At 40.1% G+C, this 26,148-nt stretch overlaps 1 protein-coding gene and 1 long non-coding RNA gene across 2 annotated transcripts in view; one reads left to right on the forward strand and one right to left on the reverse strand.

Moving 5' to 3' along the window:
- Nucleotides 1-18,052, forward strand: part of gal3st2 (galactose-3-O-sulfotransferase 2) — a 33,570-nt gene extending 15,518 nt beyond the window's left edge. Inside the window, exons 2-4 of the mRNA XM_031297549.2 lie at nt 4,209-4,313; nt 13,851-14,508; nt 16,851-18,052. Of these exons, the coding sequence (XP_031153409.1) occupies nt 4,209-4,313; nt 13,851-14,508; nt 16,851-17,849 (1,762 nt within the window). The 3' untranslated portion in view covers nt 17,850-18,052. The remainder of the gene's footprint in view (nt 1-4,208; nt 4,314-13,850; nt 14,509-16,850) is intronic.
- LOC118495115 lies at nt 4,326-23,407 on the reverse strand. The gene is made up of 3 exons (XR_004897428.1): nt 23,397-23,407; nt 9,735-9,743; nt 4,326-4,427 (listed from the first exon to the last, which is right to left on the reverse strand). It is a non-coding gene; the product is annotated as an uncharacterized LOC118495115 (long non-coding RNA).
- Nucleotides 23,408-26,148: the final 2,741 nt, after the last annotated feature.

Here is a 26,148-nt window from a genome sequence, read left to right on the forward strand (position 1 = left end):
CAAAACCAAACACACCGTTCGTCCAACAAACTCTTGGGAGTTTTTTTGATGCAAAGAGGGAGAACTATGGTGCCAAAAGACAGCAGTGAGCAAGCACTCACAGTCCCTGCTAAGGCCCTGGCAGCATCATATAAAGTGGTATATCTGGCGGGTCAATCAAAAACACCCCATACTATTACCGGAAACCTCATCATGCATGATGAACAAATAGCTAACATACTTCACAATGTTCCGCTGGCAAATGACAGAGTAAGCTGCTGCATTCATGGCATGGCAGATGACATGAAAAAAACAACTGATGGACAGAGTAAGGAATAGTGGACATTTTTTCAATGCAAATTAATTAATCAACAGATGTGTCTGGTGCTGCGCAGCTGCTTGTATTTGTGAGATACAGATACATTTGTCTATGAGTTACCTGGCTGCAATTCTTTTCCTGGTGAACAAAAGATGGGACAGAGGGTGGAGCCTAGTTTTTATGCAGAGGCCCCAGTCGTGGACCTTTCCAAAAGATCTGACAGCAGGGGGGATCAGGGTTTCTTCCTGCAAGTTGTAGTTATTGTTCTTGTTGTCCTCCCCTCTGTGCGTTTATTGGCTTGTATATACTGTAAGTGTCCCTCACGTTTCATTTGAGAGGTCTGTTAATTGAGTTAACAATTTGATTTTGTTGGTCTTATTTTACAGTAGAGTTATGTTTTCTTGACCTTTTTTAAGGGCCCTATAACTCTTTGCCTCTTTGTTTCGGGGAAAATAAACCCAACCTTTTGAACTTTAAACCTGTGTTCCTATGTTCCTTGACTGCTTGGTCCACGACAAACATATTGAATTGAATTGTTTACAGGAAAATGTAGCTATCTGAATAGTTACAAACAGAATGGGTGTTAACAGATATGAATGCCGATTACTTTGTTTTAATGTGATTTATAATGTTAACAGGCCCTGTTGCCTCAGTAGTTTCAGGATGAATTTCAGTGTTTACTTGTTTGTTTATACTTAAACAGACATGTTGAATGTTGACTGTGAAAGTGCTGTATTCTTTGTGATTAACAATTTTTTATTCATATCCTAAACAACCCGCCATCAGCCCCCCCCCCCTCTAGTTTTCTCAGACCATCCTGCGACATTCTTCGCTTAATCTCCGTTTCACCTTGTTTGATTTTATTTTCTAATTCTAACAGTGCTTTAGCACTATTCATCTTACAAAATGAAGCAAGTTGTATACCAGACCTAAGCCATTCTAGATTTTCTGGCTCCTGTAAAAGGGAGGAGTTAAGGCGCCACCTATAAGAACTTCTCTCACATTGAGGCAGCACCCACATCTAGGCACACCCACGCATGATCAGAGATTATGATATTTCCTATCACACATCCTATAGCAGAGGGAGCCAGTGATTTGGACATTAAAAAAAGTCTACCCTAGAATATCTTGTGCGCTGATGAAAAAATGTAATAGTCTCTCCCAGCTGGGTTCAAAATTCTCCAAATATCAACCAAGCCTTAAATCTTACAAATCCAGAGAGGCTCTGGGGGCCCTGTGTGGTGCAACCCCACTGTAGCGCAGGACTGGATCCTTTATAAAATTATAAGTGCCCCCTAGAACAATATTGTGGTTCCCTACAGCTTGTAATTTCCTTTCCAAATCTATAAAAAAAAATGCCTGATCATCTACATTATACAGTACTCAGTGTAAATGAGTACACCCCAACATCTCTTGAGAATTAATACTTTATCTAGTGCAGTCCACATTCCGTATGGACTGAGCTACTGCCACCCCAAAGCTTTTGCACAATGTGGGGCATAATGTGGTATATAATCGGTGTAAAAAGACTATTACAAAAAACACCAAGAATGCTTTACTTTTAAGTTAATAACTGTATTTTACCATGTAACATGAACATACAGTACAGACTAAATATTGAGGGACTAAAGAAAAAAGGACTCTCATGTCTGTTGCTGAATCATGAAAAACTTTGCCTCCAATTGTGCAGGCTCTGTGGGGCCATAAGAACAAATACTGAAAATGACCAACTTATGACATGTAACTTTTTACAAAATGGTTAGAAACATAAAAAAAAATAAAAAAAATCTAAATGATGAGATCAGAGTAGTTAACCTTTCTCTTCTTTTAACACAGTGGGTATGGGCCACAACACATTTCTGGCTTCTAGGTGTCCTTCAGTGGCCTAAGAGGTAGAAAGGTTTATGCAACAGAATGGTTACATTTCAAAAAGATGATCTGTTAAATCTGGTAAATAATGTGTGTATCTTGCTCTAGCCAAAAGAGGCAGAAGGACGGGTCTAGTACTGCAGACATGTAGACCATATCTCCAAAGGAAAGCTCTATGGGGGGTTGAGCTGTTTCATCCATTTTTTACATTCAAGATCCCCTGAAACAGCATTGTTTTCTGCAGTGCTTTTACTAAACCAACCAGGTGACGAGATGCATTCAGCATATGAATGAGGTAGCTGTTGAGTGAGAGTACACGAGTGAGAGTACACAAGGGAGAGCCGCACTAACAGTCACCACTTTCTCCCCTTGTGTGAGGTCTATTGCTTGAAGAAATGGGACTAAAATTTCCACAAGCTCTTTCAGCTGACTCCATTCTCTGGCTGATGTCCTTGGGCTTCCAGGAGAGAATTTAGGCTTTGATGATCCAGGTCAGTGACTGCCTCCACAAGCGGAGAGAGTTGTGTTCCATTTTGTGGATACAACTAAGGGGATGATGTGATTTGCTCCATACTCTGCTTCAAATGTTTCCTCCAGTCCACAAGTAAAATGGAGTAAACTACAGAATTTTGTCACCTTTGCTATTGCACTGTTCAGAATTTGTGTCTTCTTTGGTCCATCTCTCACAACAAGCTGCAATGAATGCGCAAAGCACTGTAGCCACTGCTGCTGGCAGCTGCTCTGGAAAGATTCCACATCATCTTGGTAATCCTTACATATTTCCCCCCACAAGCTGGTGTTTTCAAGCTGCTATGCTCAAACTTCAAACTTATTCTCTCTCCAGTGTGTGATCCAGTGAAACGTTCGCAACTTAAAAGAACTGTCTGCAGTTTTGGACTGTCTTTCTCCTCCATTTCCATGAAGTTGGTGTTACCCCTAAAAATGCTGGCGTTTTTGGCCAAGAACTTGTAAACTTAAGGAAGCCTCGACTAAACCAATACTATGCAGGCTTCATTAAATGCCATTACTTTATCTTCTTTGCACAGTTTTGCAGTGTTATATATTTATATGTTTTACAGTTTTTTCCATTTAAAGCATTTCTAATATTGTACATTCCTGCAGTTGGACGTTTACTTTTCACTGACATTTTGATTGTTGAGGTTTACAGTTTGTTTACATTTTCCATTGTGATTGCAATGTTTGAGCAGCCTAAGCCATCGATTTATGCCTTTATATTTTTGCATTCAGTGAGGCCTATTTTTTTTTTTTTTTAAAGATTATTTTTTGGGTCTTTTCCACCTTTAATTTTGACAGGACAGCTAGGTGAGAAAAGGGGAGAGAGGGGGAAGACACGCAGGAAATCATCACAGGTCAGATTTGAACCCTGGACCTCTGCGTCGAGGCATAAAACTTGATTTTCAATGTATGTGCACCTGCTCTACCCACTGAACCAACCCGGCCACCAGTGAGGCCTACTCAATACATTTTGATATGTTTGTTGTTCTTCATAGACAGTTGTAGTTTTTCAAGTTGTACTATAGCTCAAAGTATTTCTAAGTATTTCTCTAAGTATTTGTATTGATATGTCCTGTAGGCTATTTTGTAAATCATTGAGCCCTATTTATAACATTTTGATATTTAAACAGTTTTCTTTTGATGTTTAAAAGAAGAAAAGTAAAATGTTTTTTTGTGAAAAATTCTGCTGATTGTGGAGCCACTTTATTTTGCTTGTTAAGTGTTTGTTGGGCGGGTAGCAAACCAGCTTGTGCATTACCGCCAGCACGTGGTCTGGAGCCGCTACACTCACATTTATGGGCTCTCTCAGTCTCATTACAGTTTCACTCTGGTGCAGCTGCTGTGGCACGTGCAACACCTAGTGGTAACAGTTGTATACCAGTCTGGGTTTTGGCTTTATATCAAACCGGTTTGATGAATGCTTAGCTGAAGCCTAATTTGCAGTAAAGTAATTTGTGTGTGTGTGTGTGTGTGTGTGTGTGTGTGTGTGTGTGTGTGTGTGTGTGTATGTGTGCTCTCCCTGCAGGTGTGTGAGGAGAGGGGTGTGCAGCAGGCGTCACTCTCTGTGGATACTGCTAATCCTGCTCGTGGTCTGTATTGCCATTCAGACGTTTGTCGCCCACCAGGCCAGGTAAAGTCTGCTGCTGCCCTGCCCCACCTCCACCCTGTATCCACTTCTACAGCTGTTTCATTCCGAGGGCTCAACCAGGGTTGAACCAGGGTTGACTGTGTGTTTGAAAGGGTACTAAACCAGGCGAGGAGGGTCGGACACAGGTCGACTTCAATGTGAATTGTGCATGACCAGGGTTGCTAAGAAATGGGGCCGGACAAACTATGTCATTGGTTGGAAATCGGGTGGTGGGGGGGAGCATAGTCGTCACATGTTGCCGCAGACTTTAAAAAAACAACAACACCACACTGTGCTGTGCTCTGGGTTTTCACAGGCAGAGTTCAATTAATTCCCTATGACAGGGTTTTTTTGACCAAATAAAATTAAAAGATCTGTCTGGAGCCACAAAACTTATTTGAGCCTTATAATGAAGGTTACCACCTATTAAGTCTAAATTAGTTTGATTGAAATGTTATATAAATGGAGAATGTAAGACTCATTTAACAGTCCCTCCAGGATTACGCAGCCTTTTTTTTAGATTGTTGCGGCCCAAAATGCCTGATTTTGCGGGAGCTTTTGTAAATAATTGCGATAATAGTTGCAATGTCTTTTGTATGTTTGTTGCAATGAAGTTGCGGGAGACAGTGAAAGTTGCAAAAAAAGTTGCAATTTTTTTGTATAGTTCCTTAAAAATAAAAAGGAAACTTGTTTTGGGCTGAATAAAACTACTCTGGGCTGAGTTTTCCTAGTAACCTTACCAAAAAGGCTCAGGATGCTGCAAATAGGGGGTGGCAGTAGCTCAGTCCGTAGGAATTTGGGATGGGAACCGGAGGGTCGCTGGTTCAAGTCCCCGTACGGACTGAAATACAGAGGTGTACTGGTAGCTGGAGAGGTGCCAGTTCACCTCCTGGGCACTGCCAAGGTTCCCTTGAGTAAGGCACCGAACCCTGAACCGCTCAGGGCCCCAGTTCAGCAGTTGCAGCCCACTCACTCTAAATCTCTCCATTAGTGCATGTAAAAGGACCTGAGCACATGCTCAGGTGTATTTCAGGCCTGTGTGTAATAATAACAACAGAGTGAAAATTGTAATTTCCCCATTGGTGATCAATAAAATAGTATAAAAAAACAAAATGTTGGTATAATATGAAAATGGCTGGTGGATTTAAGACAAAAAATAATAATTTATTGAATGAATCAAATATGAACATATGTGTCAGTGGCTTGTTGATCTTTACATTGTTAGTTAATTTCCTATCCTGGCCTGGGACACACATTCGGTTTGATAAAGTACTTATTGGACTTACTAACTTATCATTGCACTACAATATAGAGCGTAGCTGTCCTCAATTTAGGTCATCGTGTCGTCTCATCTCCGGTTTTTCCTGCATCCACCGTGTGTGTGTTTGTGCACGTCAGTAGCGGGGGTAACTGGATTGGACTAGAGCGACAGGATTGAAACAGCAGCCGCTGACTTTAGAGTGAAAAAACGTTACATTGTACATTGATGTTAAAATCTATTCTATCTATCTATTCAGTTTGGCAGGACGGTCTGAAATGTTTTGCACGGTCTTTCGCTGTACATTTTGTTGGTAAATGTGAGATGTTCGAGTCTCGTCTTCAAATTGGAAACTAGCTCTCTCTCACTCCCGCTCGGTCAGTGGCACTCAGAGTCACATTATATTGACGTAAAGTCTGGCACGTGGGACTGCTGGGATTGGTTGAAGTCGCAGGAAACTCCGGTTATTGGTCAAATTTGCGAGTCGCACTAAAGTCACGGTGATTCGTTGAATTTGTGTGAATTGGCGCGATCGCGAATTAAGGCCTACAACAATGATAAATGAAAATTAAATAACCGTTACTCATTTCCATATAAAATTTTGTCAAAGCCACAGGAAGCCACTGGAGAGCGGCTAAAGAGCCACATGTGTCTCCGGAGCCACAGGTTGCACACCCTGGCCTATGAGAACAGCAGTATGAGCAAAGACCGCTGACAGTGGTGAAAGTGCCCGGATGTCCACCGTCAACTCTGGAGAATGGTAGCGGAGTTGCATTTGAAAAAAAGCTGCCTGTGAAAACCCAGGAACACAAACATCGGTCTGCAGCCTGCAGTTCAGTGTCTGCTGGCTCACGCCCTCTTTTTCTCGTTCTTTTTTAAAAAGTCTAACTTTACTTTCAATGTTATCAAACAAAGAGAAATGCTCTCCCCTCGTCCTCGTAACAGACAGAAATATAACTGCAATGCTTAGTAGCGCCACAAGGTGGTGCCTTTGTTTGTTACTGTGGTGGTGTACAAACCCCAATTCCAATGTTGGGAGGTTGTGTAAAACATATATAAAAACATAATGCAATGATTTGCAAATCCTTTTAAACCTATATTAAATTGAATACACTATAAAGAAAATATATTTAATGTTTAAACTGATACATTTTATTGGTTTTTTTTATTCATTTAGAATTTGATGCCTGCAACACGTTTAAAAAAAGCTGGGACAGGGGCATGTTTACCACTTTTCTTTTAACAACACTCAATAAGCGTTTGGGAACTGAGGAAACTAATTGTTGCACCTTTGGAGGTGGAATTCTTTCCCATTCTTGCTTGAAGTACGACTTCAGCTCAACAGTCCAGGGTCTCTGTTGTTGTATTTTATGCTTCAGAATGCGCCACACATTTTCTTTTTCTTTTCCAACTTTTTTTATTTGAATTTTGAATTTTAACAAAAAGTGACACAACATAGTGAACAAAGTGAACATAGCATGGTGGAACTGATATGTCACTTCCCCTCAAGTCCCCCTACCCACCTGGCGTCAAATGCAGCAGTCCAGAAGGAGCTCAGTCCTCCAAGTCAGGAAGTAAGCTGAGGGAGTCAACGAGTTCTAGAAAAGGGTTCCCGTCACTAGGAATGTCAAGATAGAGCCTTTCAAAGAAGATCTAAGCTTCTCAAGCTTCAAATTGTTGAGCACCTCTTTGTGTAGGGGGGCGGGAAAGCTTCAAGTTGAGCAAGATCAGTCTCCGAGCTAGCAGAGATGTAAACGCCAGGGCGCGCCTCAGTGCAACAGGGAGGTTAGCGTTAGGGGAAATTCCAAAAATGGCTGACAAAGGGTTAGGGGGGATAATGTGCTCATAGGCTCTATTCATGGTGTCAAAAAAAAAAAATTTAGGGCAAGACCAGAACATATGAGTATGGTTGGCAGGAGACTGGTTATACCTGTTACAGGCGTCCTGGACAGTGGAGTGTATTTTAGACAATTTTGCATTTGTGTAGTGGACTTTATGAAGAACCTTGCATTGGATTAGGCCATGACGAGCACATATGGAGGATGAGTGAACCATAGCCAGAGCAAGGTCCCGTTGTTGGTCCGTAATAGCCATGTTCAGATCGCCCTCCCATGCCGCTTTTGTCAAAGTACGAGGGCTCACGGAGGTCGAGCATAATAGATCATACAATGCAGAAACGCATTTCTTTTTATTATCTGTCAAATCCAAGTGAATTCTGTTGTATAGACTAGATATTATTTTAGTTGTGTGCTTTTGATTCTCCACCGCTTCGATCCAATACTGTTCAAAATTAGACGGTGAATTTTTAATTTTGTCCCATTCCTTGTTTGTCGTCAAATAGTGGCGCATTTGAAAATACCTAAACAATTCATTAGGCGCAATTCCATATTGGGTTTGAAATTGTGAAAAAGCCCTGAGGTGTAGTTGATTTAATGTGGTCAGACCTTTCCCTGCCCATCCAACAAAACCCCTGTCCATTTTTGCTGGTAGGAAGTCATTAATGGAAGCTATATTGGTTGTCCTAGATAAAGATAGTGGCAAGTTCAAAATTTTTCTTATCTTTGTTCAGACCCTTAGGGTATAGATTACCCATTCATTTTGTATCTTAAATTTTTGCCAAACTTTTGCCTCCATAAAAGGGAGTGTCGAGATTTATACCTTGGTTACAGAGCTTTGTTCTATTTGTACCCATTTTGTTTCCATATAAAGCCTAATCCATGAGTTCAATATTCGTAATTGTGATGCCCAGTAATAGCTTCTTAGATGAAGCAAAGCTAAGCCACCCTTCCCTTTAAGTGAGTGCAGGACTTTCAGTCGTACCCTGGGCCTTTTATTCTGCCAGATGAATTTAGAAATAAACCTATCCAGGAATATTAATGTAGATATTGGGACTGTTATTGGAAGAGAGCAAAAGAAAAACAGTAGTCTCGGCAGTACATTCATCCTGATAGTCTCACCCTGCCTACTAAAGATAAGGGGAGCATTTCCCATCTTTCCAGGTCTTTTTTTATCTGAAAGATAAGTTGATAAGTATAATTGAGAGGAGTTAGGCGTCAGAGTAACCCCCAAGTACCTGAAGCCCGTGTTTGACCATCTGAATCTTGTCTCCTTTTCTAACTGTTAAGGCCTTTCACCTGATATCATCATTGCTTCAGATTTCCCTTCGTTAACCTTGTACCCTGAGACCTCCCCAAAGTTCCTCAGACATCGCATGAGCGCAGGAATAGACGATACCGGGTTTCTAATAAACAAAAGAACGTCATCCGCAAACGATATTTTGTGTATCTCACCCCCTCCATCTATTATCCCCTCAATTTGGTCATTCTTTCTAATTATTTCCACCAGTGGCTCTATACCCAATGCAAATAAGATAGGGGAGGCTGGGTTTCCTTGTCAACACCTTTCTTAAGTCAAAAAAATTCCATTCACCCTGACTCTTGATATTGGGTCCTTGTTTATAGTATTAATCCACCAAATAAAGGTCACATTAAATCCCATCTGTTCCATGGTAAAATTTAAATATGCCCAATTGACCCTGTCAAACGCAACGATCAAAATCGCTACTCCTCTTTTTTTTTTCTACAAGTGACTGACACGAGGGTTCACTCCTCGTTACGCTAAGGAACTGAGAGGGGTCACCGATGCACCGGAGTGGTCATCCAGTCTCTTTGGAAGAGAGAGAGAGAGAAAGAGACGAGGAAAACAAACAAGCATGCAAATGGAAATTATCACGGCCGGAAAAATTATCGAGCTAATTTTTATTTATTATGCGATTAATTGATTTATTGCATATCGCGACAGACCTAGTCTGGATGTTATCTAGCTTTGCCTTGAGTTTGGAAAATGCTGTGTTGAATTCAGCCAAGAGCGAGGCCTTGTGTTCGGCTAACATAGCCGTTAGCGTGGTTAGCAAGGCGCTCAACAACGAATCACCCCTCTTCTGGTCATCTTTCTTCGACTTGCTGGACATCCTCTCGTCGTGGCAAAGTGCTGCCGAATATAGTTAAATATAAGTGGCTAGTTGTAGCGCTTTGGCTGGACTGTAAAGAGGGTCGGAGCGAGGGAAAAACGCAACAACTCCATCACACGTCCGCGCCACACATTTTCAATGGGAGACAGGTCTGGACTGCAGGCAGGCCAGTCTAGTACCCACACTCTTTTACTACAAAGCCACGCTGTTGTTACACGTGCAAAATGTGGCTTGGCATTGTTTTGCTGAAATAAGCAGGGACGTCCCTGAAAAAGACATTGCTTGTTTGGCAACATATTTTGCACACTTTTCCACTTTGCGTCAGTCCATCTCAGATGAGCTCGGGTCCAGAGAAGCCAGTGGCGTTTCTGGGTGTTGTTGATATATGGCTTTCGCTTTGCATGGTAGAGTTTCAACTTACATTTGTAGATGTAGCGACAAACTGTGTTAACTGACAATGGTTTTCTGAAGTGTTCCTGAGCCCACCTTTTACAGAATGAGGTTGTTTTTTAATGAGGTGCCGCCTGAGGGATCGAAGGTCACGGGCATTCAATGTTGGTTTTGGCCTTGGCCCTTACGTGCAGAGATTTCTCCTATCATCTTTGATGATATTATGGACTATGGATGATGAAATCCCTAGATTCCTTTTGAACTGTTGGACTATTTGCTCACGCAGTTGTTCATAAAGTGGTGAACCTCGCCCCATCCTTGCTTGTGAATCCCAATCATGACACTCACCTGTATCTAATTAACTTGTTCACCAGTGGAATGTTCCAAACAACTTAACTTAACTTTCCCAGTCTTTTGTTACCCCTGTCCCAGCTTTTTTGGAACGTGTTCCAGGCATCAAATTCAAAATGAGTGAATATTTGCAAAAAACGTTTATCAGTTTGAACATTAGATATCTTGTCTTTGTTGTGTATTCAATTGAATACAGGTTGAAAAGGACTGGCAAATCATTGTATTCTGTTTTTATTTACGTTTTACACTACGTCCCAACTTCATTGGAATTGGGGTTTGTACTAGAGTGAAGACGTGCGGCTGTCAGTCTCTCCATCCGCCATCATAATAGCCATGCGCCAAGGTACAAATGCGCCTGGGTTATTTCTTTTTTTGTTTAAAGATAATTTTTTTTGGCCTTTCCGCCTTAATTGATAGGACAGCTAGGTGAGAAAGAGGGGCAAGACATGCAGGAAATTGTCATAGGTCGGATTTCAACCCTGGACCTCCGCATCGAGGCATAAACCTCTCAGTATATGTGCGCCTGCTCTACCCACTGACCAACCCGGCTACAAATGCGCCTGGCTTTTAAAGGGAATGGGAGTTGACACTCTGATTGGTTTATTGCATGTTACGCCCAAAACACACCTATGATTAATTAAGACAGTAGGTACAACCCTTTTGAACCATGTGTGTGGCGCACGGACCCTTTTTTCCGCCGTTAAACTTGCAAAAGTAGATTCGTACACGCCCTAAACGCACTTGGCAGCCTTGGCAACAAACAACTGCTGTGCATTTTATACATTCACATAATATTCTGTTCCACGTTGGCTGACTGAAACTATAATAAAACAAAACAATTCAAATGTCATGTCATGTCTAGCACATCTTATCATCAGAGATTTTAAACCATGAGTCAGGAATAGGGTTGAATAAGATCCCAATATTTACTAGGAATTCTTGCCAAAATCTGCTTGCATTTCCAGGGACCAACACCTGCAGGAAGCCAGGATCTTTAGAGTGTGTTTGTGTGTCTGTGTGTCCAAAATCAGGGCATATTTACTGAAACCTAAATGCTTTCTCCAAACCTCATTACTGTCATAGCTTGAAACACAGTTATTATGCTAATGAATTATATAATCTAGACATGCGGCCTTCATATGGAAGTAAATCTGTTTCATCGGATTTTGAAATAAAAAAGCCATTGAATTTCTAACACTAAATATTTATGCATTACAATTATGTATCTAAATTTCACCTTTAATTTTTTTAAAGTTCATAAATTCAGAATCAAAAATTCATCGTAAAAAAAATTCAATATAACAAACTCAGATGCAAAATACAATGTTTAAAATGCAACTAATATATTTTCAACTTGCTAAAATTCAACAGGCCAAATTCAGCTGCAAAATGTAATGTTTAAAATTCAGTATTAACGTCTGGGAACCCAAGTAAAAGCAATCGATTCTAGAATCTAGAACGGTAGTTTGCCATAGTAGCAGCAGCCAACAACTGGAAACCTTTTACAATTTTCGTCTGCTATTTCACCACTAAATTTACTTCTGAGACTTTTTTATGTGAGAAATCAACTGTGCAGAGTTCGAATGTGGGCATTTTTACAAATATTGATGGCGAATTGCACATTTGCTCTGATGTTGTCAGACTTGAGAAGCTCCAGTCTGACGTGACAGCCAGTTGGTGGCAGCCGGGATCAATCACAGGCCGGACGGCCATTGATGCTCACAGACCTTGCTGTCAGCTGGAAGTCTCTCAATAGACTCGTGTTTATTTCCTCAATTTGTTTAAATTACAAAACACAATTATCCATTATAAGCAGTGTTGGGCAAGTTACTTCCAAAATGTAATACATTATAGATTACTAGTTACTGTCATTTGAAAGTAATTAGTTATATTACAATATTACTGTCTCTGAATTGTAATGTGTTGCACTACTTTTGCATTACTTTTGAGTTACTTTCACCAAAATAACAGCTGAAGTTTGACTTGGCAGCTAGCTTGTGAATTTCACCACTGGATCAATAAAGTCTCCTCGTTATCCACTTTAATACATCATAGATTATTCATAATATTTTGCATAATTAATATGAATATGCAAAGTAACTAAAGCTATAAAAAAAGATAAGTAAAACGTACAATAGGCAAGTAGGAGAAAATGAAAATACTCAATTAAAAGTACCTTACAGTAAGAAATTCATGTTGTTTAGTTTAAAACAGTCTAAAGGAAATGGTCAATTATAGTGTACAGTACTTGATTTACAGCTGATATGTGAAAAGGTACACAACCTTATTTGTTTAACAGTAATTTAGTTTTACTGCGAACCGTCACAGGAAGTGCTTTTATTTTGAAGTAGCCTACACGGAAGTTGTCTGTTGTGTACTCTTGCTAGCTTACTGAGATGAACGTGAGACGCTAGATGCAAAACATGTCCGTCAAGCTAAAGTTGCTCACTTTCTTGTTTGTAAAACTGCAACATATTGAACAGTAAATGGTCACAGTAAAAGACAAGCGTTTTTGGTTGTCATTCGAAGCCATTCCACTACAGGCATAATTACTCTCCACGGCTGACAAAATGCAATGATATTACATGTAGCAAGCCTAAACATTAATTCCCGACATGTTTCTATCTGTCAGCAGCTCGGACAAACTGCTGTCCGCGCTGACGTACCTTCAACCGTTGGGACACAGATGTTGTCTGTACCGTCTCTGGTTCTGGCTCTGACCACTTCAACGCAGCGTAATAACTCCTGAAAATAATGTCCATCTCGCAAATGTATCTGTCTCTGCAGTCATTTCAACCATCGAATACAGCAACAGGAAATAACACAATAACACAGTTTTTTTTTTCTGTGAAGAAATGTTTTGCAGTGTTGGTGAATTCTAAACTCAATGTTGCGTTAAAATGCGTTGTAACTCGCGTTACTGAGATTGTAACGAGTATAATATTACCGAAATTTAACTAGTAATGCGTTATATTACTGCGTTACAGCAAAAATACATTACATAATACATTACTGCAATTGCGTTACTTTTGTAACACGTTACTCCCAACACTGATTATAAGATAAACAGCAACCTGTGGTTAGCTGCCTTTCGGAGTTAAAAAGCTCAACAAGCAATTGCGGCCGTAACATTTATGAGCTCGCTGGGCAGCCAGAGGAGGAGTCAGAGGAGTAGCAGCGCCTGAAAGGGCAGAGAGAGAGGTCTCTCTTTAACATAGCCTATGTGCAAATAATAAATTATGGCATATGTTATTTAGACTTAAAGGACAATTCCGGCGCAAAATGAACCTAGGGGTTATTAACAGATGTGTACCCACTCGATCATTCTCTGGGACATGTTTTCATGCTAATCAAATGTGTTTGTAGCTTGAAAGAAGCTAGCACGGACCGCTGATTAGCTTTCAATGCTAGTATTCGGGGCATCATCTTATCATCTTTTTTGTGTTATCTTTAAGCAACATTCTAATTCACATGACAACCTAACACGATAACAAGTTAATTTGCTGGTTTAATGAGTATTTGAGGACCTAAAAAAACTATGTTGTAAAATATTTCAATTGACTTCTCCTAGGAATGACAAGCTGACAGGACTCCCACATCTGAGATTGACTGTCAACGAACAGCACCTGTTTTCTACTGCCCAAAATGTCTGGGAAATCGCCCATTCTGAGTCTTCACAGGCAGTAAAGACAGACCTGAGTTCACTACAGACAGACAGAACTGCAGATCATCGTCATCATCAAAATGAAGGATATCAAAAGCAATCGGCTTATATCCAATCAAGACACGTGGATAACCTTGCTACAGGCTCTCAGATGGAGGCAAGAAAAGTTTCACCTGTGACGCTGCTTCTACCTAAACATGTAACAAGCCTTGGACTTCCAGGTTCTTTGGCCCTAGACAGTACTAGAAAAGGTTTAACTGCAGACACTCCCACTCCATCAAGTTTATTAAAGGCTCACATCAACAGTGTTCATACGAAATCAACCTGCCACCCAAAGTCTAACATTTTTTTTCTCAAGACACACAAAACAGCAAGCAGTACCATCTTAAATATCCTCTATCGCTATGGTGAAAGCAGGAACTTGACCTTTGCCCTACCTCTGAACAAACACAGCCAGTTGTTTTACCCATTCTTCTTTGCTTCACATTTTGTGGAAGGTGTCAGCAGCCGAAGTGTAAGGGAGTTCCACATCATGTGCAACCACATGAGGTTTACAAAATCTGAGGTGAGCTTCATCAGAAAATGTAAAAGTTGGGTAGTTGAAGTGTTGCCCTGTTTTGTACTATATGTATGAATTTACAGCCCTGTATACAGTACATGTCCACATGGACTTCTTATGGGCTAAATGTGGAAACAAATTGTGAAATGTGGGTACGATGGAACTGTGTGGGTCTGGAATAACACCCGGATGAAATATGATGCCTTTTGGAAACACATTTTGTCAACTTGCTCAATTATTCCAGTTAATATCATTTTTATGAATATGGTAGTCAACTAAATTTAACCTGGACCCTATTTTCCTATGTTTTTGTGTCTAAGTGACTGATAGGAACAACACTCTTTGACATTTTGAATTGTGTATCCAGTATTAAGCAAAATCGCTACAGTTGGCAACGGCGAAACAAGCTACAACGTAAGTTAAAAGTGCAATTGTGCAGCTTATATTTAGGTTCACAAAAGTGCTCATTTTGCCACTGACAGCTCAGATTAATATTCTAAGTGTCTGACAACATTATGGTAAGGATTTCTAAGGAGGTCGACCTTTCTGTTAAAGAGTAAGATCCTTTTTTAAAAACAAAACACATCCGTGAAACTGCATTCGCTAAACCCACCAGATTCCATGTAAATAAACAGTAATTTTAGCATCGTAAAATACACTTCATTCAAAGTCGACAGAAACAAAATAAAACTATGAAAAGCCGTTTTGGGTCGTCTTTCCACTTTTCCAACCATCACAACTCTAGTTTTGGTTGAAATAAACACATAGTGTACCGATTTACATGTGAAAATAGGTTGGCTCTGTACACGCTAAAAACATTGTTTTGTCTGGTTTAGTGCTAGTGACCTCAGAGCTGTTTCTGGTTAAACAGAAAGGTCTCAAAGAGGTTTTAAAAAGGTATATCTCTGTAGGGATCCTTTCCATAATGTTGTCAGACACTTAGAATGATAATCTGAGCTTTTAGTGGCAAAAAAAGCAAACTGACGCTGAACATTTCCCCTATAGGGTTACATTGCAGCCAAGTCTGTGGCTGCCGGTTACAGCGTTCACGCTTAATGCTGGACCAATTTCAAAGATTGTTGTTCCTATCTGTCACTTACACACAAAAACATAGGAAAATAGGGTCCAGGTCAAAAAAACGGTAGTTACCCTTTAAGCCTGGGCAATATGTCCATATCGGCCACATTGATAAATAATGGCCTGGCATTCGGTTCCGATTTGGGCAAACTCAGTGAGGTCCATTTTTAAAAAGAAAATGTGCTTTATGTGGGCCCAAATGGGCCTGTACATGCTGGTTACTAATGGGACCAAGCTGAGCTATATTTGGGGCCCATTTGAGGCCCCAAATTAAGCCCCATAAAGCTTAATGAAGCATTTTATTTTTCCTGAGTCTACTAGATAGCACTATCTGTTCAACAAAGGGTTAAATTACACTGGATTGCCATTCTGTGAGCCTTTTTCTTTAATCCAAGAACTCCATCTAGTGGCCTCAGAAAATAAATAAAACGGTTCACGAAGCTTCATAATGCTTAATTTGGCCATTGCTATTAGAAGCATGTTACAATTAAACAAAATAAAAAACTCCTGTACAGTGTCTGTAATTCATAACAAAAAATATAGGAACAGGAGCGACCTCTAGCACACGGTAGAGTGTGGGCTCCATGTAGGCTAAGTCCTTGGCAACGTCCTGTGTTTGAATTTGACTTGCAGCCCAACACATGTTGGAGACACATTAGTGGAGCTCTTACTGTACTTTTAATGTGTAAAAGTATTTTGAATGGGTCCAAATTAGTTGCCCTAATGGGGTTTAATGGTAATGCATTACTCAGCCTTGTGGGGCCCCAATGGACATACTGGCTTGGTGATTACCTGTAACAGTGATTGTCAAAGGATTGTAGAGAAACAGAAGAGACCTGAGTAGCCAGATTACAGATAGTCCTGCCAACATGTCTATGTGGAACCCTCTTTAGTGAGTGATGGACTGGTATTTGGGCCTCATTTAGGCAACCTCAGTGAAGTCCAAAAATGTCCATGTGGGGGCTGGGTGTGCTGTATGTTAGGTACATATGACAAGTTCCCCACTTAAGGCCCAACATATGGTATGGTACAATATGAATTAGTAATGACAGCTGGAACCACTTTTACCCTTTTTTGTCCAAAGTGGTCTTAAATACCGGAGCACTTACCCACTTGTGGCCCCAATGGACATGTTTGCTTTAGAGTTTAACAAAAGAAAATTTACCAGTCTCTTTAGATTGAATTTCTCTTACTTATAATTTGTTTTTCTAAGTAGAACTTAGTTAAATGCAACTTTTTCAACTACTTGTTTTTCATATGTTATGTCCCAGGTGGCAAAAGTGATGCCTGAGGATACCTTCTACTTTTCCATCTTGAGGCATCCTGTGGCCATGATGGAGTCCATCTTTATCTACTACAAGAGCATCCCAGCCTTCCACAAGACTCGCAGCCTGGACAGCTTTTTAGACAGCAGCTGGAGAAACTACAACTCATCAGTGAAAAACAACCACTACGCTCATAATATCCTGGCTTTCGACTTTGGCTTTGACAACAATGCTGCAGCTGATACTGAAGACCTGGAGGAGAGAGCCAGCATGGCTATTGCAGCCATTGAGCGGGACTTCCACCTTATTCTTATTTCTGAATACTTTGATGAGTCCATGATCTTGCTCAAGCATGCCCTCTGCTGGTCCCTGGAAGATGTGGTTTCCTTTAAGCTCAACAGTCGCAGTGAACAAACTCGTCACCCACTTTTACCAAACACTGCAGAGAAAATCAAGAGGTGGAATGCTTTGGACTGGAGGATCTACCTGCACTTTAACACCACCTTCTGGCACAAGGTGGATAGTCTCGTTGGGCAAGAGCAGATGAAGAGGGAAGTTTCTCAGTTGAGAGAGCTACAGGCCAAGCTAGCAAACAGCTGCCTGAAAGATGGCGGGGCAGTCGATCCGTCCCAGATTAAAGACGCCGGGCTAAAGCCGTTCCAGTATGGAGCAGCTGTAATTCAGGGCTATAACCTAAACCCACACATAGACAGACAAACCAAAATAAAATGTCAAAGACTTATAACTCCAGAATTGCAGTACACAGACCGTCTATACACCCAGCAGTTCCCAGAGCTAGCTGCTAAGCATAGACAAGAAACAAGGATGGTTGCTCCACAACGTCAACGCACAGACAGAACTGGTATGATGGGAATGGCCTGGGCAAGGGAAGCCCATCACAGACAAATTATAAGAAGCAAATTCTCAAATCTAAAGAACCAAAAGGCCTCCACAAGTGCCCTCTTAACACACACAGAAGCTAACAACAAAACAAGTATGCTATGACTGGTAACTGTGACTAACAGTCACGGGACAATGTTTTGTTTGTACTGTGAGGTATGGAAGCAGCTCTTCCGTCTAATACTCACTTTCTATAATTACACTGCCATTGCAGTGTCCATTATAACCTACATAATGAAAGTGTTGATATATATAAAAAAAAAAAAATATGGTTTGGCTGTTCTAATAGCCTTGCTAAAAGATGAAGAAGTTATAGCTAGTGAAGATAAAAAGGTAGAGGTTTTCTTAAGGTGGGGGTAAAGGAACTGTCATAGTGTTATAAATGTAAAGGGTTCATCCTGTCAATAATATGAATGTATGTTTTGTGGTAGTCAGAAAAATATATCTCTTTTGTATAAAGTGGAAAATTTGGCCTGATGGTGGCACCAAACAAAAATTCAGACTTGCACCAAATGAGCATCTTTTGATTGGAGATGCATGGATCCATTTTTCTCAGTTCCGATTTCGATACCTGGATCATACAATTTTACATAAAATTTAAATGTATTTCAAATGAATTGAACTGTAGGAGTACACATTACTATGGCAGTTTTTAAAAAAACTTAAACAAATCAAGTGCACAGCTATGTTAATGCTTTTGGGGGGAGTTGTTGGCTCTTTGTTAATTATAAAGTGTGGTCTAGACCTACTCTATCTGTAAAGTGTTCTGAGATAACTAATGTTATAATTTGACACCATAAATAAAATTGAATTTCAAGTAGATTTCTTTAAATTAGTTAATTATTAATGAGAACATTTCAAAGAGGGCAATGGCAAATCCTTCATAGCACTTTTTAAAATGTACATTTCAAAAGTGCATAAATGTGTAGGGAAATAAATATCTACACTATCAGAAAACCCTATCAAAGAAGTTAAAAACAACAATGTGCGTGGCTGCTTCTTAAACCAGCTTTGTTACATAATGGTGTGTTTCAGCCATAGACTGTATAATATTAATGGACAGAGCATGATCTGCCATCCTGGTTGCGGATGTGACGATTTTAGATGAGAGGGAGGAATGAGGGAGGAGCCACGTTACGTTACACACTTTAACTGGCAATCACATCATAGCCACGCCCTAAAACAGCCCCTGTTTTATCGCTGATTTTAAAATCAACAAGACCATAATTAAAAAAATTAACATCATTCTGTGGTGCAGAACTCTTAAAACTAGCGATTGAGACCATAAACTCATTATGAAAATGTTTACTGAGGTAATAAATCAAGTGAGAAGTGGGTCACTTTCTCATAGACTTCTACAGAAACAGACCTCCTTTTGCAACCGCACGTGTCGCCCCCTGCTGGAATTCAGATAGAATGCAGGTTTAAGGCACTTCCACATTTGCAGCACTTCGCTGAACCGGATGCTTTGTCCATTAATATTATACAGTCTGTGGTTTCAGCGCCACTTTTAGCCTGCTTTATTAGGCTGCGCTGGTAGAAACCATAGATGGGCAACACACTAGTAACCCAAAAGGGTGCTGGTTGAAATAACAGCTGGTCTATAATGTGGTAGGCATCATTTCAACATTGGTACACATATGAAGCAAGGGGGTCTGGGGGACTTCCACCAGAAACTGTTGAGCGTTATACACTTAATTTCCTGCCTTGTGGTGAATTTGCCTTCACCAATTTATGGTGGAAATGCCTTATTTATGTAAAGGAAAACACAGGTGACAGTTTTAAAGTGGCCATATTATGCTCATTTTCAGGTTCATAATTGTAATTTGAAATTGTATCAGAATAGGTTTACATGGTTTAATTGCTGGTATACATACATACACACTGCTGCAGATCCTCTTTTCACACTTTGTCAGGTCTCTGTTTTAGCTACAGAGTGAGACCTTTCAACTTCTGTAAGATCTTTGTTGGCAGTCGCACATGCGCAGTAGCTAGGTAAGCTCACAATTGCTAGCTATCATTTTCTTCAACATTGGCCTGTACAAGGCAGGATTAGCCGGGAGACTTCTTCTAAATGAGGGCGCACTTCCAACTTTGCGTGGAATACCTGCAGAACAGGGACATGTAAGTAGTTTTATACAATTTATTTTGTAGATTAGGGTGAATTTGTGTGTGTTGTAGCAGTGTTTTGCCATTGAGAATGAGCTAGCATGCTAGCGCTAGCATGCTGACGGTTAGCTCCCTAGCACCCTCGTTTCGGCTAGTGACGTAGAAACTCTATGATCTTTTTTTTTCAAAGTTTGTATGCGTGTGGAAACACCAGAGACACAACATAACACCCCAAATCCCAAAGTCAGCACACATGTAGGCATGATTTAAGTAATGTGGCACTTATTCACCTAATCATACATTAATTTATTTATTAACCCCCTTACTTATTTTTTTAGGGGGAATATTGTCTGTTTGTGTGCATGCATGAAAGTTTGTCGAGTCGGACTTCACACCAATAAAATAGATGTTTTTGTTAAAGGTGCAATATGTAATACTAACAGCTAGTGTTTAAAATAGTTACTGCAGTACAAATTCAAAATACTGGAGAGTCGTCTCCCCCGCCCCCTCCTCCCTAGACTCGAAGTTCACAAAGGTTGCCAGGCTGAGACCCCAGCATCCACAACAATGCTGCTAGACGCTTGTCTCACATAGCCAGACATTACTTCACACCACAGCGGAGTAGCAAACGTTAGATGCTGGCTATATTGACAGTCATAAAAGCCCGTGCTCACGGGGAGCTCTGTACCCAACTGACAGGCACACTCTTTCGGCTTAGAATTACGGTAGGAACCGCTAAGACACAACAACCTCGCCGTCCTGCACGTGATTACTAGTAAACATATTACACTTGCTCTGCCAACCTTGTAGCCTGGTGATGGGGGAAGCGGGACAGCCTCCCCAAATTGTTGGCCCTTTCAAACTCATACCTGTGTACAGGCCTCTTGGACACCATCTGAGAGAGTTTTCTCCTGTGCAGGACATGCCATAAGTCAGGATAGGTGTCTTATCTTGCCAGAGAAGGCAAATATGGTCATTTTTCTGAAAAAGAATTGCTAAAGCTTGAAGCTGGTTGGCATACCAACTCAACATTTATTTTGTTGTTACTTGTTAATAGTGTAACTGTTATTTGTTAAATTATTTTAGTTATGTGTTAGGTGACTTAGGTTTACTTATTATATATTTAAGTACTTTAAAACGTTAATATATTGTTCAATTTAAATAATTCTTTATTTTAAAAAAAGAGCCTTTCTTTGATGTCATTTTTCAGTTTTTCAAGAATCGGTTTAGGAATCGGAATCGTTTTAAAAGTACCGGTTTGGCATCGGAATTGTAAAAATCAAAATGGTACCCAACCCTAGTTCCTTGTAGCCGTGATAAATTAGCCTGAAGCTAATGCTTACCTGTTCAGGAGGAAATGAGCCAATTTGGCGTCCTTTTGGGCTCTAAGCTGTCTCCATCTTTCAAATACATCTCCAATATTTACCCGGGGTTTGTTACGTCTCTGGTCACACAACTGTTTTTTTAGGTCGGGTAGAATCTATCTATCTATCTATCTATCTGGCAACCCGGCCTGGCTGTCAAACTGGGCAATTGTTAACAACACACAGGCCAAAAAATAAATAAAAAAATTCCGTCACGGAACGGAAATTTCTTTTTTTTTTAAAGATTATTTTTTTGATAGTGACAGTGGATAGACAGGAAAGGTGGGAGAGAGATGGGGGATGACAAGCAGCCAAGGGCCACAGGCTGGAAATTTCAAAAGGAGAAAATACTGGCATTAGCATTTGTAGTAGTTTATACGGTATGGTAATGATAGTATCAGTACTAGAGTAAATACGGTAATGGTACTGAGAGTGTACTAGAGTAAATACGGTAATGGGATGGGCCACTCTCGCCTTGGGCTTATCTGTATCTGTTCTGAACTACGGTGCAAAAACGGCACTCACCTTGGCTCAATGTCTGCGTGTGTTATTATATCTCCACAAATACTACAGTGGCGAGGTAATAAAGTTAAAGAATCCACATCAGTGAAGGATACTGAAGATATCTGACGAGTGAAACTCCTTGGAAAGGCAACATTCCGCCTGTTTCTGGTTCGGAAGAAATCGAAACTGCTAGCTGCTGAAACGGCTAAGCTTGCCATCAGAACTAGGAAAGGGTCAGATCCCTGATAGTGCAAGAGTGCCCTCCTGTGGTGAGAGAATGTAATTGCAGAAAAAAATCGTCTTGCAAGACAAAGCAACTTATAAAAGAAAATCGGAGCCAGAGGAAGAAATGTGCTGGAAGATGGGAGATTGTAAGGAAATTAAATAAAGAAAACACCTGAAAAGATGGCATTGATAGGAAGAGTCCCAGAATTTGAAAGTAAGAAAGAAGATTTTGATTCATATTTGGAACGATTTGAAAGATGGCTGTCAGCAAATGAGATTGATCCTGGTAAGAAAGCAGATGTGTTTCTGAGTGTCTTGGGTCCCACTGAATATGGACTGTTGAAAAACTTGATTGCACCTTAGAAGGTTACGGAAGTGTCATATGACGATATCACACGTGCCCTGTCCCTGCATTTTAAGCCTAAGCCCATTTTGATCGCAGAACAATTCAGATTATACAAAAGACAGCAAAAGCAAGATGAAACAGTGACTGAATACATTCTTGTACGGAAGAAATTAGCGAGCACTTGTGAGTTTGGACAATTTCTCAATGATGCCCTCAGAGATCAGTTTGTTTGCAGCCTCTCAGGGGAGGGATATCACAAGCAGCTATTATCTGAAAAAGATCTTACATTCAAAAAGGCCTGCGATATTGCACTTGCTCTTGAGTTGACTTACAAAGACACAAAAGAATTGAGAGAACATGCTGATAAACCAAAAGGGGCAGGTCACAGAGTCTTCAACACCTCTGGTGACCGGCGGCATCACAAGAAGAGTAACAAGTCATGTTACAATCGGCAGGATGATGTAAGTGCTCTTCTACAGAGAAAAAGCAGAAGTGCTATCGATGTGGCAAGGACAATCATCAATCAACTGAATACTACTATCGCACCGAAACATGAAAAGAGTCATAAAAAAGAGTCGCAAGATTTGCAAGAAAATAAAGCATAGGGACAAATGGTGAATGTAACTGGAGAAACTGATGACGCGGATGATTGTAAGGATGACGTACTTGACCTGTTTACGGTGTACACCGCTCAAGGAATAAAAGATGGAATTTTTGTCAAAGTAGAATTAGCTGGGAAACCAGTGAATATGCAAGTTGACACAGGCGCATCCGTGTCCTTGATTCCTGAGTCTCTCTATCATGAGCATCTGAAGAACTGTTCTCTACAGCCGCACACAAAGGCCTCTTCAGATTCCATCGCCTTGCCTATGGAGTTTCCACAGCTCCAGCAGTGTTTCAACACACAATGGATCAAATACTGCACGGAATGGAGAAGGTTGTGTCTTTATGGATGACATTCTGGTGTCAGCACCTACAACGGAAGAACACCTAGCAATTTTGGATCAAGTGATGGCAATCCAGAGTTATTAAACTAGGTATGACGAACACGCATAATGGACGCAAGCAGACCCGCGGGACTGCACCCGCCCGCGTCACCTGCACTGCACATGCTCATATGATTGTTCAGAGTCCTGTAGCTGTAATAATGGATGTAGCTCCAGCAGCTAATGGCTATAATTCACCATGTGTTCTATCTAATACATCCATTGTATTATCTCATGATACACCCGAGGGATGTATGGATGTATGTATGTATGCTGTAAGGCCTGTTATGTGGATGTAACCTCATTAGCATTTCCCAAAACTGCTGGGGCTATCGGCTAGTAGCTAACATCAGCGGTAGCTAGCATGGGAGAACGGTAAGACTGTACATAGCTATGTTTAGATAACGTTACAGACATAGTAATTACATCGCCTTGGTTTTCTCAAAACATCCATCATTTATTTTGATAAGCATTACTAATGCCAAAGTGAAGTGTGGCTTCAAGACTTGAAGACTGGCTATATACAATATATCTACTGTATGTCCTATTGTCTGTAATAAAGTTAAACGTTATGTATGGTGGCACTCATTTTCACCTCCTGGTGATAATAATAAAAGCATTTAATTTCCTATCATATCGTAATATGAGACAAAGATGGTACAACATCAACAATGATAGGGTTTATTAAGAAATAGCAAAACGTGTAATTTACATATAAGTTATATGTTTATATATTACATACAGTAGGCTATATGAAAGTGTGTAATATTTTATATACCAGAAAATGGATCACAAATCAAAACAAATTACATTTTTCACAGTTAAAATTTTAAAGTAGTTGTTTTTAATCATCTTTGGATCAAATAAAGAGTCAGGCAAGTAATATGAACTCTGGACAGGACAAGGACATCGCTGTCTGAGTGGGAGAAGTCATCTAGCAGATAATGGACCGTGGCATGCCAGCAGTTGAAACTGGAGAACATGTTGCAAAAGATAAAATCGTGACCTCATAAATTCACCATTTTAACCGGATTCATTCTACAATTGCAGGGTAGTTAGCATGAGGTTGATTGAACAGCTTAGGTAACATATTTAAAATAAAAAAGGCCTGTCTTAGTTTAAAGCCCACTCACCACGTCAAGGTGCAGGCCTCGAGTGGGGACACGAGGAATGTACAATTCCTTGTACATTCCTGATTGTTCATGTAGTACCACATTAATTATTCTTGTTCTTATTTAGGCATTAAGTCATACATTAATTTATCTGTCCTCACCATGAAAATTTGCTGAACGTATGAGGAACACGTAAACTGAGTGCAAACAATGTGGGAATATATTTAATATCTAAACAGAAAAAACAGTTACAAAATTATTTTTTTGTACGTTTTAATTGAAAAAGGCTATCTTTTGAACAACAAGATATAGTTCGAAGCAATAGAAAGCACAGACCAAACTATTAACTATATTAACTTCCAGTGAGTTAGCGCAAAATTGAAACAAGAATTTGTAATCAATTTTTCTGATGCATTGTACATGTTCATTACGGACTTGTGCCGCGTTAAGCATACTCCAAGTAGTATGTCGAACACTATATGCACCAACTATAACTGTCAGCCACTGCATTTAGAAAGAAACCACACAACTGACACTGACTAGAAGAAAGCTTGGGATGTTGCAGTTCATTCACATATGTCTGTCCACTGTTGAGAACCATGTGTTGGGTTGCTAAAACAATACAGTTAGAAATAGGACAATTCTATGATGACCCCAAGAGGGGAAATCAGGTATTGCAGCAGCACAAGACAAAGTACAGATTGAGCACAGTAAAATAAAAATAAATTTGAATAAATAAATAAGAGGTATATACAGTGAAAACTACAGTATACAGAAGGTTGTATATTACATGACACAGTTGTATAAAAACACAGAAGAAGAAAGCTGTTCATTTAAGCAACCCTCAGCATGTAGCAGCATGTAACTGCTGATGATGACAATGTCTTTTGTCATTTTCTCAGTTCCACGTCTGGCTAAGTGGTGCATCCTTACTTTACACAGGGTTCATACACATTTTAACCAATACTTTTCCATGACTTTTTGGCACATTTCCATGACTATGCATTCCTGAAAATGTCAGTCGACATTATAAGAATAAAAATGTGTTAAAGTTTACCCTTAGAGGTTTAACAATAAAATGGATGACAATTTATGTGGTTCAATACAAAAAACATTTATTTACACACACACATAAAGCAAGATCTTTGAAGGACACAGGGTAAAATACATGTATACATGATACACCTCCAACAGACCTGACATGGTCAACAATGAGCCTTTGAGCTACCAGAGACAATTCCTTCTGATTCTCCACAATTAGCTCTTTATTTATTGAGAATCCTCTATCTACACTTGCCTGTCCATGAGACAGGACAAGTACAACCTTCACTACATCCCACAGTCTGGAAAAAGAGGGGTTGGTCCCCATTGTCTCATACAGCAGTGTGTCCACACGCTCTGCTTTGGGGTCAAAATCCCTGAATTTAGTCTGCAAGTTAGCCAAATCGCAAAACTCACGGAACTCTCTCATCACATCATCACATACAGTGTTTAAATGTTTAGCCTCCACAATACTGCGTAGTACTATCATCATTTGCCTAACACACTGCTCCTTAGATTTGGCCATGTGTCTTGGGTCAAAGCATTGTAGGCATCTTACTAAGGTGTGTTTCACAGGAGCCTTTGCCAGCAGCTTGTCAAGGAGAGTCATCGGAAGTGTCTTACTGTCCAATTTTATCTCTAGGGACTATCTCGAAGCTTCAAAAACAAAACATTCTGTAGTGCTCTAATGCTAAATAAATTGGATACATAAAACTA

The sequence above is a fragment of the Sander lucioperca genome, chromosome 5, assembly GCF_008315115.2.
Source record: "Sander lucioperca isolate FBNREF2018 chromosome 5, SLUC_FBN_1.2, whole genome shotgun sequence".
Lineage (NCBI taxonomy): Eukaryota > Metazoa > Chordata > Actinopteri > Perciformes > Percidae > Sander > Sander lucioperca.